Source organism: Talpa europaea, assembly GCF_964194135.1.
Source record: "Talpa europaea genome assembly, chromosome: 9".
In the NCBI taxonomy this organism is placed as follows: Eukaryota; Metazoa; Chordata; class Mammalia; order Eulipotyphla; family Talpidae; genus Talpa; species Talpa europaea.
This window is the reverse complement of record NC_140076.1, coordinates 112,045,340-112,058,058: the sequence shown is the minus strand read 5'-3', so window position 1 is coordinate 112,058,058 and position 12,719 is coordinate 112,045,340. Positions and strand designations below refer to the sequence as shown.

General features: G+C 52.4%; 1 protein-coding gene across 1 annotated transcript; it reads left to right on the top strand.

Annotated features, from left to right (window-relative positions):
• Positions 1 to 209: 209 nt before the first annotated feature.
• Positions 210 to 8,662, top strand: TRIM45 (tripartite motif containing 45; the record flags this gene model as incomplete). Its single annotated transcript, XM_084243686.1, has 6 exons — positions 210 to 717; positions 2,365 to 3,098; positions 5,758 to 5,887; positions 6,457 to 6,571; positions 7,575 to 7,701; positions 8,514 to 8,662. Exons 1-6 carry the CDS (start codon positions 230 to 232, stop codon positions 8,660 to 8,662), a joined length of 1,743 nt encoding a protein of 580 aa, XP_084099812.1. The 5' UTR covers positions 210 to 229.
• Between the last annotated feature and the right edge of the window lie 4,057 nt (positions 8,663 to 12,719).

Below are 12,719 nucleotides of genomic sequence, written 5' to 3'. Positions count from 1 at the left end.
TGGGGGGACAGGGGGGGCGTGCGCGTCTGGTATGGGAAGCCGCGGAGAGGGGACCCTCCTGAGCAGATCTGCGGGTGCTTCCCTTTCGCCCTTTGATTTGCCCGCGAGAGAGCCCCCATGGTCTCTGCTCGAGTTCTGGAAACGTCCTCTCCGGGGGGGCTTAATCACGGCTACTTCATTATAGAAGCACCCCTGGCCTTTTCTGATACTGGGCGCGAGCGCGGGGAGCATGTCCGAGAGCAGGAAGCCGCTGCTGGCCTTCATGGGCAAGCTCCCCAGTGGGACCGCACCCGGGAGCTCGGGCAAGACTCACTGCCCTTTGTGCATGGGGCTTTTCAAGGCCCCCAGGCTCTTGCCCTGCTTGCACACAGTGTGCACCAAGTGTCTGGAGCAGCTGGAGCCCTTCTCGGTAGTGGACATGCGAGGGGGAGACTCGGACACGAGCTCCGAGGGGTCCATATTCCAGGACGTCAAGCCACCCGCGCTAAAGCCGCAGATCGGCATCCTCTGTCCGGTATGTGACACTCAGGTGGACCTGCCCAAGGGTGGCGTGAAGGCTCTAACCATAGACCACCTGGCCATGAATGACGTGATGCTGGAGAGCCTGCGTGGGGAAGGCCAGGGCCTGGTGTGTGACCTGTGCAGCGACAGGGAGGTGGAGAAGAGGTGTCAGACCTGCAAAGCCAATCTCTGCCACTTCTGCTGCCAGGCTCATAGGTAAAGACGGGTTACCCCACCTGGTGTGGCTTAAGAGTGGAATACAGAGAGGTGTCAAGACAGAAAGCCCTTGGCGAGCAGATGGAAAGGAAAGCTTTTTCAAATGCCACGGAAGGTCAACGATTAATAGACGATGGGAGAGCAAATACTCAGACCAGTGGTGAAGCCCTGGAGGCTTTTATAATACCCCTGGTTATAGCAACAAAGGTTCGCATAGTCCCTTTCCATTTACAAAGCACATTCACATTTTCTTTGGATCGTCAGTCCACTTGGATAGTGGATAATTGTACTGGGTGCTGGAGAAACAGGAGAATGAATTCAGTAGTATAGCCTCTGCCCTTGATCTCATTTGATCCTTGCAACTCACAAAAGTAGGCAGTGTTCACCCCTATTTATTTGAGGAAGCTGCAGTTCAGCAATATCGTATGATTTGCGTAGGTCCCACAGCTGGTAAGTATGTAACAAAACAATTTAAAATCCAGATCTTCTGATTACATTCTGTGCTCTTTCTATTAATGGCTGCTGCCTTCTCTATGCAGAGTAGTGACTGGGGACTGGGGGGACCCCACCCCAGACTTTGCCTTGTGCAAACCTCTAGAGTTCCTCTGGAGTTGGAAAGGTAGGCTGGTTGGTGCTAACAGGGGTTCAGGTTATGTCTTTTATGGTATTTGATGGGCAGCTTGTCACATGAACAGATCTCTGCCTCGTCTCTACCCTCTTACGCCAGGTCATCAGATATAAAATGAGCAGAGTTTTAGGATTAGTTTAAAATACTTTTAAAATTCTGCCTTCCATGTCTTGTCTGACCTCACCAACAGAGCAAATGAAAAGTCTTCAGTCTTTCTATTTTTAACTTGTGATTATATGATAGTCTGTCTGCCTTGCTGCGAGCTAAACAGCTGACCCTGTTTTCTCTACAGCCACTCTTCTGGTGCCAGAACAGACACATAAGTTTCAAGTTGCTGCAGTGCTAACAGTGACTCTTGACTAGTCACTGTGGTTTCTTAGGGATCCCCCTGAATCTCTTGAGGTACACAGAAAGTAGAATTAAAAAAAGCTTTGATTCACTGACTTGACTTCAGTGAAATACTTCTAAAATGTGTATAATTCTCATTGAAGAAAATTCTAGCTTGCTGCTTTGGGTAACAGAGGCATCAGGGGCGGGAAATGCTTTGCCAGAATCTTAGAGGAACGCTGGGGAAGAGTTCCTGCTGCGGCCAGCTAACTGCTCTTCAATTGCCTGGGCTTATTACCATGCCACCCGGCACCGTTTCTCTCTCTTCAGTGCTGGCTTGCACCATGCTCTTTCCTCTAGCTTGTAAGAGTAGGCTGTGGGTCTTGTCTAAACTTACCAAATTCACTCTTTGGGGAGAGTTCCAGGGTCTAGCTGCTACACTGTAATGGAGCCATGTCCCAAGCCAGCAAGCCCTCGTCCACTGTCACGGACGCTGTTCCATGGCCTTGTCCGGAAGATGCTGTCCCCATGTACAGCCGGGGAACTGGAATCACGAGATGGGGTGGCCAGGGGGAGGTTAGAGGGAGCAACTGACCTCAGATTTGTTGGAGTTCAGAGCCCCTGCTCTTAAAACTGCCAGACTGTCTCCCAGCTCGAATTGTTCCCTAACCTCTTTCTGCCTCTGCTCTCAGGCGGCAGAAGAAAACGACTTACCACACCATGGTGGACCTGAAAGATTTAAAAGGCTACAGCCGGGTTGGGAAGCCCATCCTGTGCCCTGCACACCCCGCGGAGGAGCTGAGGTTGTTCTGTGAGCTCTGCGACCAGCCCGTGTGCCGGGACTGCGTGGTGGGTGAGCACCGGGAACACCCCTATGACTTCACCAGCAACGTCATCCACAAGCACGGGGACACGGTGCGGGAGCTCCTCAAAGACACCCAACCCCACGTGGAGGCCCTCGAGGAAGCGCTGGCACAGATCAAAGGGACAAACAGTGCCCTCCAGGAGCGAGTGGAGGCCGTGGCAGCCGACGTCCGCACCTTCTCTGAAGGCTACATCAAGGCCATTGAAGAACATCGGGACAAGCTGCTGCAGCAGCTGGAAGGCATACGGATCCAAAAGGAGAACTCGCTGCAGCTGCAGAAGGCACAGCTGGAGCAGCTGCTGGCAGACATGCGGACCGGAGTGGAGTTCACCGAGCACCTGCTGACCAGTGGCTCAGACTTGGAGATCCTCATCACCAAGGGGGTGGTGGTAGAGCGGCTCACTAAGCTGAACAAAGTTGAATACAGCACCCAGACGGGAGTGAACGATAAGATATGCTTCTCCCCCCAGGAGAAAGCAGGTCGGTGCCGAGGCTATGAAGTTTACGGAGCCATCAATACCAAAGTGGTCGACCCAGCCAAGTGTGTCCTCCAAGGAGAAGGTAGGCAGACATTGCCCTCTGGCACTGAGAGAGCAGCACACAGGGGCTTGGCCTGTGAGATCTGTGGCCCTTCTGGCTAGGGCCTTCAGCCAGCCAGGGAGAGCTCCCTGCTGGCCAGTTGGCCAAGGGGAGACTTACTAGTCCTACTAGGATAGCGACCCCTCCCTCTTCCTTCGGGTTTGTTTGGGTTGATACAGTGGATGTCCTGTGCAGGGGTGAGCCACGAACCTTTTCCAATTTGAAAAAAAAATAGTAACTGCCAAGGAACGCAAGGATTGTGCTGTTAGTCTCTAAGATGACAGAACATCTTAGGGATGGGGCCCAGAGCAGGTGGCAGCTTAAACTTCAGGACAGGGCGAATCCCACCTGCGCAGGGAGGAGCGTGGCAGGCCCAGGCTACAGATAACAAGTTCTGAAGGGGCTTTCGAGGAGCGAGGAAGATAAGATCACTTTCTTCTATCCCCTTTTTAGTTCACTATCACTGGCATTTAAAAGAATAGGGTAGGCATTTCACTTAGCAGAGGGAAAGATGATTCCTTTTGACCAGTGTTTTGGTCCTTAAGGAAGCATGTTATCCAAGCATACATTGACAGTTCAGTCCTGACGGGAAGAGTGTATCCTAGGTTCACCCTGGTCCCAGCATGGGAATTTTTTTTTAAATTTAAATGTTATTTTTGTATTCCCCATGCAATTACAACCGCCTTATTTTGACCCCAACCCCTCCTTTCCCCGCCCCCCCCCCCCATAGAGTGTCTCTGGTTCATAGTTGTTTGTTGATTTTGATATTTTCTTTCTTATACTTACTCATTTTCCTGGTCCCTTATTTAAGTTTTCTAGATTCCTGCTAGGAGTGAGACCATCTGGTATTTTTCTTTTTCTTTCTGGCTTATTTCGCTGAGCATGATCCCTTCCAGCGCCATCCATGTTGCTGCAAATTGCATGTGTTTATCTTTTTTGAATGCTGAGTAATATTCCATGGTGTATATGTACCACATCTTCTTGATCCAGTCATCTACTTTTGGGCATTTGGGTTGTTTCCAAAGCTTAGCTATTGTAAACAGTGCTGCTATAAACATAGGGGTGCAGGTGCTCTTTGGAATTAAAGTTTCTGTGTCCTTTGGGTAAATACCTAGGAGTGGAATTTCTGAATCCTATGGAAGCTCTATCTTTAGTAGGTCGAGGAATCTCCACACAGCTCTCCACAGTGGTTGGACCAGTTTGCACTCCCACCAACAGTGCAGAAGAGTTCCTTTTTCTCCACACCCTCGCCAACATTTGTTGTTGCTAGTTTTTTTAATATGTGCCATTCTCACTGGTGTGAGATGGTATCTCATGGTAGTTTGATTTGCATTTCCCTGATGACAAGTGATGTTGAACATTTTTTCATATGTCTGTTGGCCATTTGCATTTCCTCTTCAGAGAAGTTTCTTTTTAGCTCTTCTGCACATTTTTTGACAGGATTATTTTCTTTGTTGTTGTTGAGTCTCATCAGCTCTTTGCAGATTTTTGTGATCAGTCCTTTATCATTAGTGTTGGGTGCAAAAATGTTCTCCTAGTTGGTGGGGTTTCTCTTTGTTTTTGTTATTGTCTCTTTTGCTGTGCAGAAGCTCTTTAATTTGATGTAGTCCCAGCTGTTGATCTTTGCCTTCACTATCACTGCTTTGGGTGATGTGTCTGCAAAGATGTCTTTGATGTGCAAATCACGTAGTGTTTCGCCTATATTTCCTTCTATGTATTTTATGGTTTCAGGTCTTATGTCTAGTTCTTTAATCCATTTTGAGTTGGTTTTTGTGCATGGTGTTAGGTGGTAGTCAAGCTTCATTCTTTTGCATGTAGCGACCCAGTTTTCCCAGCACCATTTATTGAACAAACTTTCTTTGCTCCAATGCATAGTCTTTGCTCCTTTGTCAAAGATTAGTTGACCATAAATCTGTGGGTTTATTTCTGGATTTTCTATTCGATTCCATTGGTCTATGTGTCTGTTCTTGTTCCAATACCACCGGCATGGGAATTCTTAACCGTTTTGTGGGCCTAGATCTCTTTGAGAATCATTGCTCCCAAAGGAATAGCCACTGATTGGGGCATGCCATTTCAGGAGATTCTTAGACCCGTTATAAGCCTCTTCTTAGACCTCACTGTAGTTCATGAATGCCTGGAAAGAAACCTCTTTCATCCTACTGCTACACTAGGAGCTATAGCTACTGAATATTACCCCCCAATATTGGCACAAGCTACACTGTAGTTCTCACCTCATGAAGCATCCAGACTATACCCCCCGGCCATTCCAGCAGGATCTGCAGAGTTTTAGGGTTGCCAGTCTCTCACAAGGTCTAGAGGTTTCTTCTCTGAATGCCTATAGCCAACCCTGAGTACTTCCAAAGCTTCCTTAGGGCTGAAGTTAAGATCCAGAAGTCCATGCGATCCACGAGCACCCGCTGACTGAGAAAGCCAGGCTCACCAGAAAGGCCTCCCCAGGAGGTGTGCCCCGGAGCCAGAGTAGGCAGAGAAAGGAGCAGGAAACAGGAAAGCACCATCTTTTATGGGAAACGGGAAGCACAATCTTTTGTTCTCAAGAGAAAAAGCAAGATGGTGTCTGATCTGGGGCTGTCGCTGCTGCAAGTGGCCTTTGAGATGAGGACTGAGTGTTTGTCTTTCACAGATCTCCACAGAGCCCGGGAGAAACAGACAGCCTCTTTCACCCTGTTTTGCAAGGACGCAGCAGGAGAGAGCATGGGCAAAGGGGGCGACAACATCCAAGTCACAGTTGTCCCTAAAGATAAGAAAGACAGGTTTGTAATTCCGCAATCAGGTGTTCCGGGGAATGAGCAGTGAGGAAACCGGAAACTGGGGGCCACTCGCAGTAGTGGAGGGGTACTGCCTGGGTGCGACCTCCCTCCGATGATGCTGTCAAAAACGTGATGTTGCCAGTTGGGACAGATGTGTTTTTTTTTTACCTGGGCTTTATGCCCATATTCCGTTCTCTCAAGGTCTGACCTGCCTTTCAGATTGTCTTCCTCCCAAACTTTGAATGGACTGAAAAATATTCTGTTATACCAGATGGTGTCCTCCGAATTCAGCACCACTTTCTACTCAGTTGTGCTGGAAGCACCTGCATCTGTCTCTGGAATTCGAGGAGGGAGGACGAAGCAGGGAGGGTCCAAGAAACCCATAAACTGGCACCTGTGTTGCTTCCCTTCTGCTGCAAAATTAATTTCTGAGACAAGTGGAAGAAGCGTCCTGCTTGGGGGACCTTCGCGATGAACACTGACTTTAATGGCTGAGGATTTACCTGGCAGAATAATGGGCAGTTGCAGGGGCTGATGAGAGTGTTTTATGTTGAACGTTCATGTCCTTGCAGTCCGGTGAGAACAATGGTCCATGACAACAAGGACGGCACGTACTACGTCTCCTATACCCCCAAGGACCCCGGCGTCTACACTGTGTTGGTCTGTGTCAAAGAACAGCACGTGCAGGTGAGCGAGTCCCGGCACCTGCTTCCCTGCGCGCCTTTCCCCGGCCCCCAGGTCCTGTGGTCGTAGGATGTGGAGACATTCCCACAGGGCCACGTGCACGGAGGGAGCGAAGTCAAGAGGCCCCATTTTCCTTCTCTTCAGAAATGCCCCCAATTTTGCTGCTCTTACTTGCACCCGAGGACGCTGGGCACCCCTAGGAATGCCCCGTCCCCCTTGGGCTCCCTGGCAGTTACGCTTGCATTCTCCGTCTCCCATTGGTTTGTTGGAGTCTTCACTTGGGAAAGATGCTCGACTTCAGGGGACAGTCTGCTCGCGGACAGGCGTTCGCGTTCCAGACTCTCGCTCAGGAACTTCCCGCTCCGCGCAGCCTGCGCCTGACGTGCACTTCCAGGAGACGGTTGGCAGAGCCACGCCTCTCCTCTCAGCCAGCGGCACTTGGTTAGGGCAGGGGCTGGCGGAGGTGAGGGCGGATGGGCCGAGACCCTCGAGGGGACCCCCGAAGTCTCAGACATCTCCACTGATCACCCCTCAAGAATGGAGCGGCAGAGACGGGCTCCGTGAGGGATAGCCTGAGTGGGTGCCTGTCCCAACTGATGTCTGCGTGCTTCCCCTGGGTGAGGCTCTGGTGGGGCAGAGCCCGCCAGGAGGAAGCTTGTTAGTGCTGCGGCTTCCTCCCCGCTTGCCTGCGGGCTGGAACAGTCCCTGCCGACACAGCTGTCACCCCAGTCAGTGTGCCGCGGGTTCAGCCCCGTGGAGGAGACAGCACTCGTGCCGAGGGGTGAGCGCTGTCAGGAGCGTGCCAGGAGGGCGGCGGGCCCCTGGCTCTCCCCTCCTCTGCACCTGCCAGCTGGCCACCGTCCCCTGGTCTCTGGTCCTCCTGCCGTCCTTGTCCCTCCAAGGACAGGACCCCCGTGGGACTTGCACTGTTTAGCCCTTGTGATGCTCAGCACGTCCCTGTTGACCCACACCGTGCCGTTCTTTGCTCTTGGTCTGAACACTGCAGGGCTCGCCGTTCACCGTGACCGTGAGGAAGAAGCAGCGCCCTCACCCGGGTGTGTTTCACTGCTGCACGTTCTGCTCCAGCGGAGGCCAGAAGACCGTGCGCTGCGCCTGCGGGGGCACCATGCCAGGTGAGGAGGCCCGTCGCTCTCGAGGTCGTCACCCGTGACCCTGTCTCCAGCAGAGGGGACAGCTCCCAGCCAGTAGGGGTAGGAGAGTCAACGAAGGCGTGATTTTTAGGAGGTACAGTCTGGGCGTATAAACATACCCCGGTTCCGAAAGCTTCGTTTAAACCTTCCTTGTTCTGAAAATTAAGATGGAAGCTTCAACGTTTTGAGTTCTTATAGTTTTGATGCAGCTCGCCCACCCACAGAGCCCTGTGCTGCTGGGGGGGGCGGGAGGGGGCTGACCTCAGACTCTGCCCTCTCCAGCGCCCCGCGCAGCGGCAGGGCCGTAAGCCACCCCATTGCTTTTAAAACCTGAAGTTCTAACAAGGCCAGGGCAGGGAGCAGACGATGCCATCAGCGAGGAGGTCGGGCTCCTTTCTTGGAGATGGGGTGAGGATCCAGGTCAGGCAAGAGGTCTCCTTTATTTTAAAATACTCTGCTGTTCCTCCTCTGGTGGGCCTGAAGATGGGCTTCCGTGGCCTTTTGCATAAGCACTTCAGACCTGCCTGTCTTTATTCCCACCGCTCTATCCGTCTCTTTGGCGGCTTAGTTCTATCCAAACCACTGCGTCCCCTGCAGCTAGCAGAGTGCACTTTTCTCCCGGCTGCCACTGGCCGTCACCCCCGTCTCGGGGAATCAGACCTCGCGCTCTCCCGCCGGGTGCTTAGAGCTGTCTCACTGCCCTGAGTGCGTGTGGCACCAGGAGCTTTCGTTTCCATGGCAACTGCTGGACGTCCCCGATGGTTGGTTTTCTTTCTCCACTGTGTGCCATGCAGGTGGCTACCTTGGCTGTGGCCATGGACACAAAGGCCACCCGGGCCGCCCCCACTGGTCGTGCTGCGGCAAGTTTACCGAGAAGTCGGAATGCACGTGGGCCGGGGGGCAGGGCGCCGCGAGGAGTCTGCTCAGAACCGTGGCCCTGTGACGCATCCCGAGCCCCGGCCTGTGAAAGCCGCAGCCTGCGTGACACCGGACCACCAGAGGGCCCCAGACCTTGACAAATCCCGGAGACTGAGAGAATTAAAACAAAGTGCCTTATCGTCTACTCACCGGTTCAAGTGCGTTTTTGTGAGTCACTCACTGACTGCAGGTGCCAGTGGTTGAGCGCGAGACCCCACCACAGCTCTCGGAGCAGCGAGCCGGCAAGGTCCTTTTCATGCCAAGGAAGTGCCTTCTGCTCTGTGAGGTGTGAGGTGTGCTCTGCTCTGTGAGGTGCTCTGGCAGCTGTGCCATTGGAACTCAGAGGCCACGGGAGCAGTTGGGATCCTTGCTTTGTGATGTCTGCCTTTTTGTTCTCCCTGAGTTGCCTGTGAGGTAGATATTTCCCTCAGAGAATAAAACCTCCTAGCGTCATCTGCACGGTTAGCCCTTTAGATGGGTGTCACCTGACTGTTGATTAGAGTCTCTGTCCACCCCTCCCCACCCCCTGCCAATACCGTGTTCATCTCCTGGCCTAGGAGCCTGCAAGCTTCCTCCTCCTAGGTCAAGGGCATACAGCAGTAAGACATTACAAGAGGCGGTGTTGAAACAGGGTCCTATACACGAGCTCATGCCCGGTGATCGAGGCACCTTCGACTCCTGTCAGCCCTCTTGTGCAAAAGAACGCGTCCTCACTGCTTCTGTACAGAGACGTGAGCTGGCTCTGCTCCTGGGATGTGCCCGCTTAGCTGCTGGAGTTGGAAGGGAATTTTGGGAGAGGGACAGTGTGGTGACTCAGCCCAAGGTCTTCCATGTACGTATTTTGTGTGTTCTTCTTAGACTCCTGATTTCTTACATGGCGAAAACTCAGCATATATTAAAGATAATTCTTGAAATCTGCATTGTAAGAACCATTAAGAAGTGGGTGACTCATTCAAGTGGTGAGTGGGGTCTGGCAGAGGAATTGAAGTAATGACACGAAACAGTGACTGTCAGGGCATCATGAATACAATTTCTCCCCTAGACTCGGGGTGTTTGTGGCTATGGTGTAGCTCACATCCGAGAGATTCACTGTATTTCTATCTACTTCTGGAAAGATTGCCCTCAACCCTCCCTTTAACCAAAATCTGATCTCCCCAGAAGACACTGCGGGTCCCGTAACTCTCCCAAATTATTGGCTCTTCTCCTTATCAGCCCCTGGGCCCCAGGGCCTGGCAGATGTCCTGCTAGCTCATCCCTGCTGCGTTCACATGAGTGGTTCTCAACCAGCAGTGATTGTGCCCCCCAGGAGAAGTTTACTAATGTTTGGGAGACATTTTTCCTTCCCACAGCTGGAGGCAGGGGGCTGCCCGATCTGGGGGTGGGTCAGGAAAGCTGCTCAGGTCGGGGCAGCTTCCCCCAAGACAGAACCAGCCGCACCCCAAATCACTCCTCTCATCCCTTAAAGATGTCAGCTTCAAACTTCTTAAATCCGTGACCAGTTCTCTCACGTTCTTAGCCAGTCAGTCACCGCCCCCGCTTACCTCGACTTCGAGTACGCCACACCACGAGCCCTGCCCTTGCCGCTCGCTCCCTGCAGTCCTCTGCCGCCACCCAGGCCGCTCCCCAGGACACCACTGCTGGGATTCCACCGCCTTCCCACTCCTGCACCCCCCGCCCTTCCCTTCCTCGCTGCTCAGCGTGGAGCCCACAGGCCATCACGAGAATCAGTCTCTGGCCTGCGGTCTCCCTCTGCCCTTCCTGCCCGGCAAAGCCCTGGCTTAGATCCCAGCCTCCACTAACCCAGCTGGATGACCCGGAGAAGAACAAACGCACAAAAGAACAAATTTAAGTCTCACCTTAAATGTACGGTCAGGTCAATAATGGTCACACCCGTACCAGGAACGGCTCAGAACATGACTGAACAGTCTGACATTTCTCAAGTTCATTTGCTCGCGCACTCTCCTAGGTGTTATCTCATACTTCGCTCTTAAAACGCCAAGTTCTACCCTACTCGCCCTCTCCATTTATGACCTGGCCTCCTAGTTTCACAAAGTAAAAGAAGGAACTGGAAGACAATTTCCCTACCCTCCCACCACATCTTCAGACCTGCCCGGATGCCTATGAACGTGAACCCCCCTCCTTGTACCCTAGATCCCGGCCCAGCCCCACAGCCCGGGAGCACCGCTCCAGGGGTTCTCGCTCCACTGGGCTGCTACTTCAGGAAAGGCACGGGCTACCACAGTCCCCATCTGAGAAATAATTTCCCTTGATTCTTGCATTCATCTGCAAAGTGAACACCACCACAGACCGAGTGACTTAAACAAGGAAACTGCTTCTCAGTCCAGAGCTGGACGTCCAAGGTCAAGGTGCAGCGGGTTTGTTGGCTTCCCCTGAGGCCTCTCCTGGCCTGCAGATGGCCCCCGCCTCTGCCTTCACACTGCGCCCTCAAGCGACTCTGGCTGTGTGAACACGTCTGGCCTCTTCCTCTTTTTATGAGGCTACACAAGGGCCCACCCTCATGACCACAAAGGCCCTGACTCCAAATACAGCAGGGAGGGGATTTGGGCTTGACTAGGAGTACTGGCAGAACACAGTTCAGTCCACAACTCTTTTTTTCATCCCCTCGTCCCAACCAACCTTCCATTTTTCTGCTTCCCTTTAAAAAGAGGACAAAATAGGGCCTCCCTGGTGGCGCAAGGGTAAAGACAGTGCCATCAAGCAAATGGCAGCTACTGCAGCATGAGTTCGATCCCTGGCTGGCCAGGGAACAACCCACATGGCACAGCAGACCTCTCCTGTCTCGCCCACTGCTCCCCTCAGCAGTGTATTTCGGTCTATCTGCCTGTTCTGCTCCCCACTCTGTCTCTGGTGAGTCCTCTCACCCCCCACACCTCTGGCCTGTACCCCAGTTCTACACATCAATAAATCTTCAACAACAACAAAAAGCAACTCCCCACCACGGGGACTCCACGTCACCCTTACCAGCTTCACCAACACCTAACACATATTCAACCTGCTTACTGCATGTCCTCTCACGCTAGACTGTCAGCTCTGTGAAGGCAGGGAGCTGACATTCACTGCTCGATCATCCCGGAAAGGACCATTCTGGCGCATAGTAGGGGCTTCATCAATATTCTGTCAAGTGATTAAACATCTAACTGGTAGAATTTTTACTTTGTATTTCCTTATCTGTTTCTACAAGCCAGAGTCCCCTTCTCTCAAGGTCCATTTAACCAAATACCACTTAGGAAAAATCTTGGGCTTCTTTTCAAACCCACTGGATAAGGTATATGCACCTCAGGGACCAGCCCTACATTTTCCAATTACCTCAGACATCCAGGGACTTGCTTGCCGTGAAGCAGCTTGTTGTATTACATCACCTGCCACCCCGCCCTGGGTCTCTTGGTGAATCAGAGGTCAGAACTACGGATGAAAAGTGTTATCATTTCAGTAGTCTCAGGCGTCAGTAACTGCGTAACTTCACTGTAGATAAAATTATACTAAACCAGAAAATTTCGGCAAGACAACTAAGTTCTGGCATCTGGCAATGCCCAGGCCTTTAAGCAATATTAATGGCAACAGTTCCATTACAAATGTCAAGAAAGGGCCTTCCCGGTGGCGCAGCGGTTGAGCGCTGGGTTGCGAAGCTGCCCGCAGCCTCTGTAGCGCCGGTTTGATCCCCGGCTGCTCCCCGGCCACCGGAGGAGGGTCCCACATGGCGCGCAGACCTCTCCTGTTGCCCGCTGCTCCCCTCAGCAGTGTACTTCGGTCCTTCTGCCTGCTCTGCTCCTGTTATAGAGCAATTAGCTTTGGGACATCCTTTTCCCCCTAACACTCCCAGCTCTGGCTCTGGTGAATTCTCTCATCCTCCCGCACTTCTGACTGCCCAGTGCTTGTATAAATAAATTAATTAATTAATTAATTAAATCTTTAATAAAAAAAAAAAGTCAAGAAAGTTGGGCCTCCCCTGGTGGTGCAGGTGGTTGAGCACCGCGCTGTGAAGCTGTCTGTAGCTTCTGCAATGCTGGTTCGATCCCAGCCAGCCCGCGAGGGTCCCACATGGCGCGGCAGACCTCTCCTGC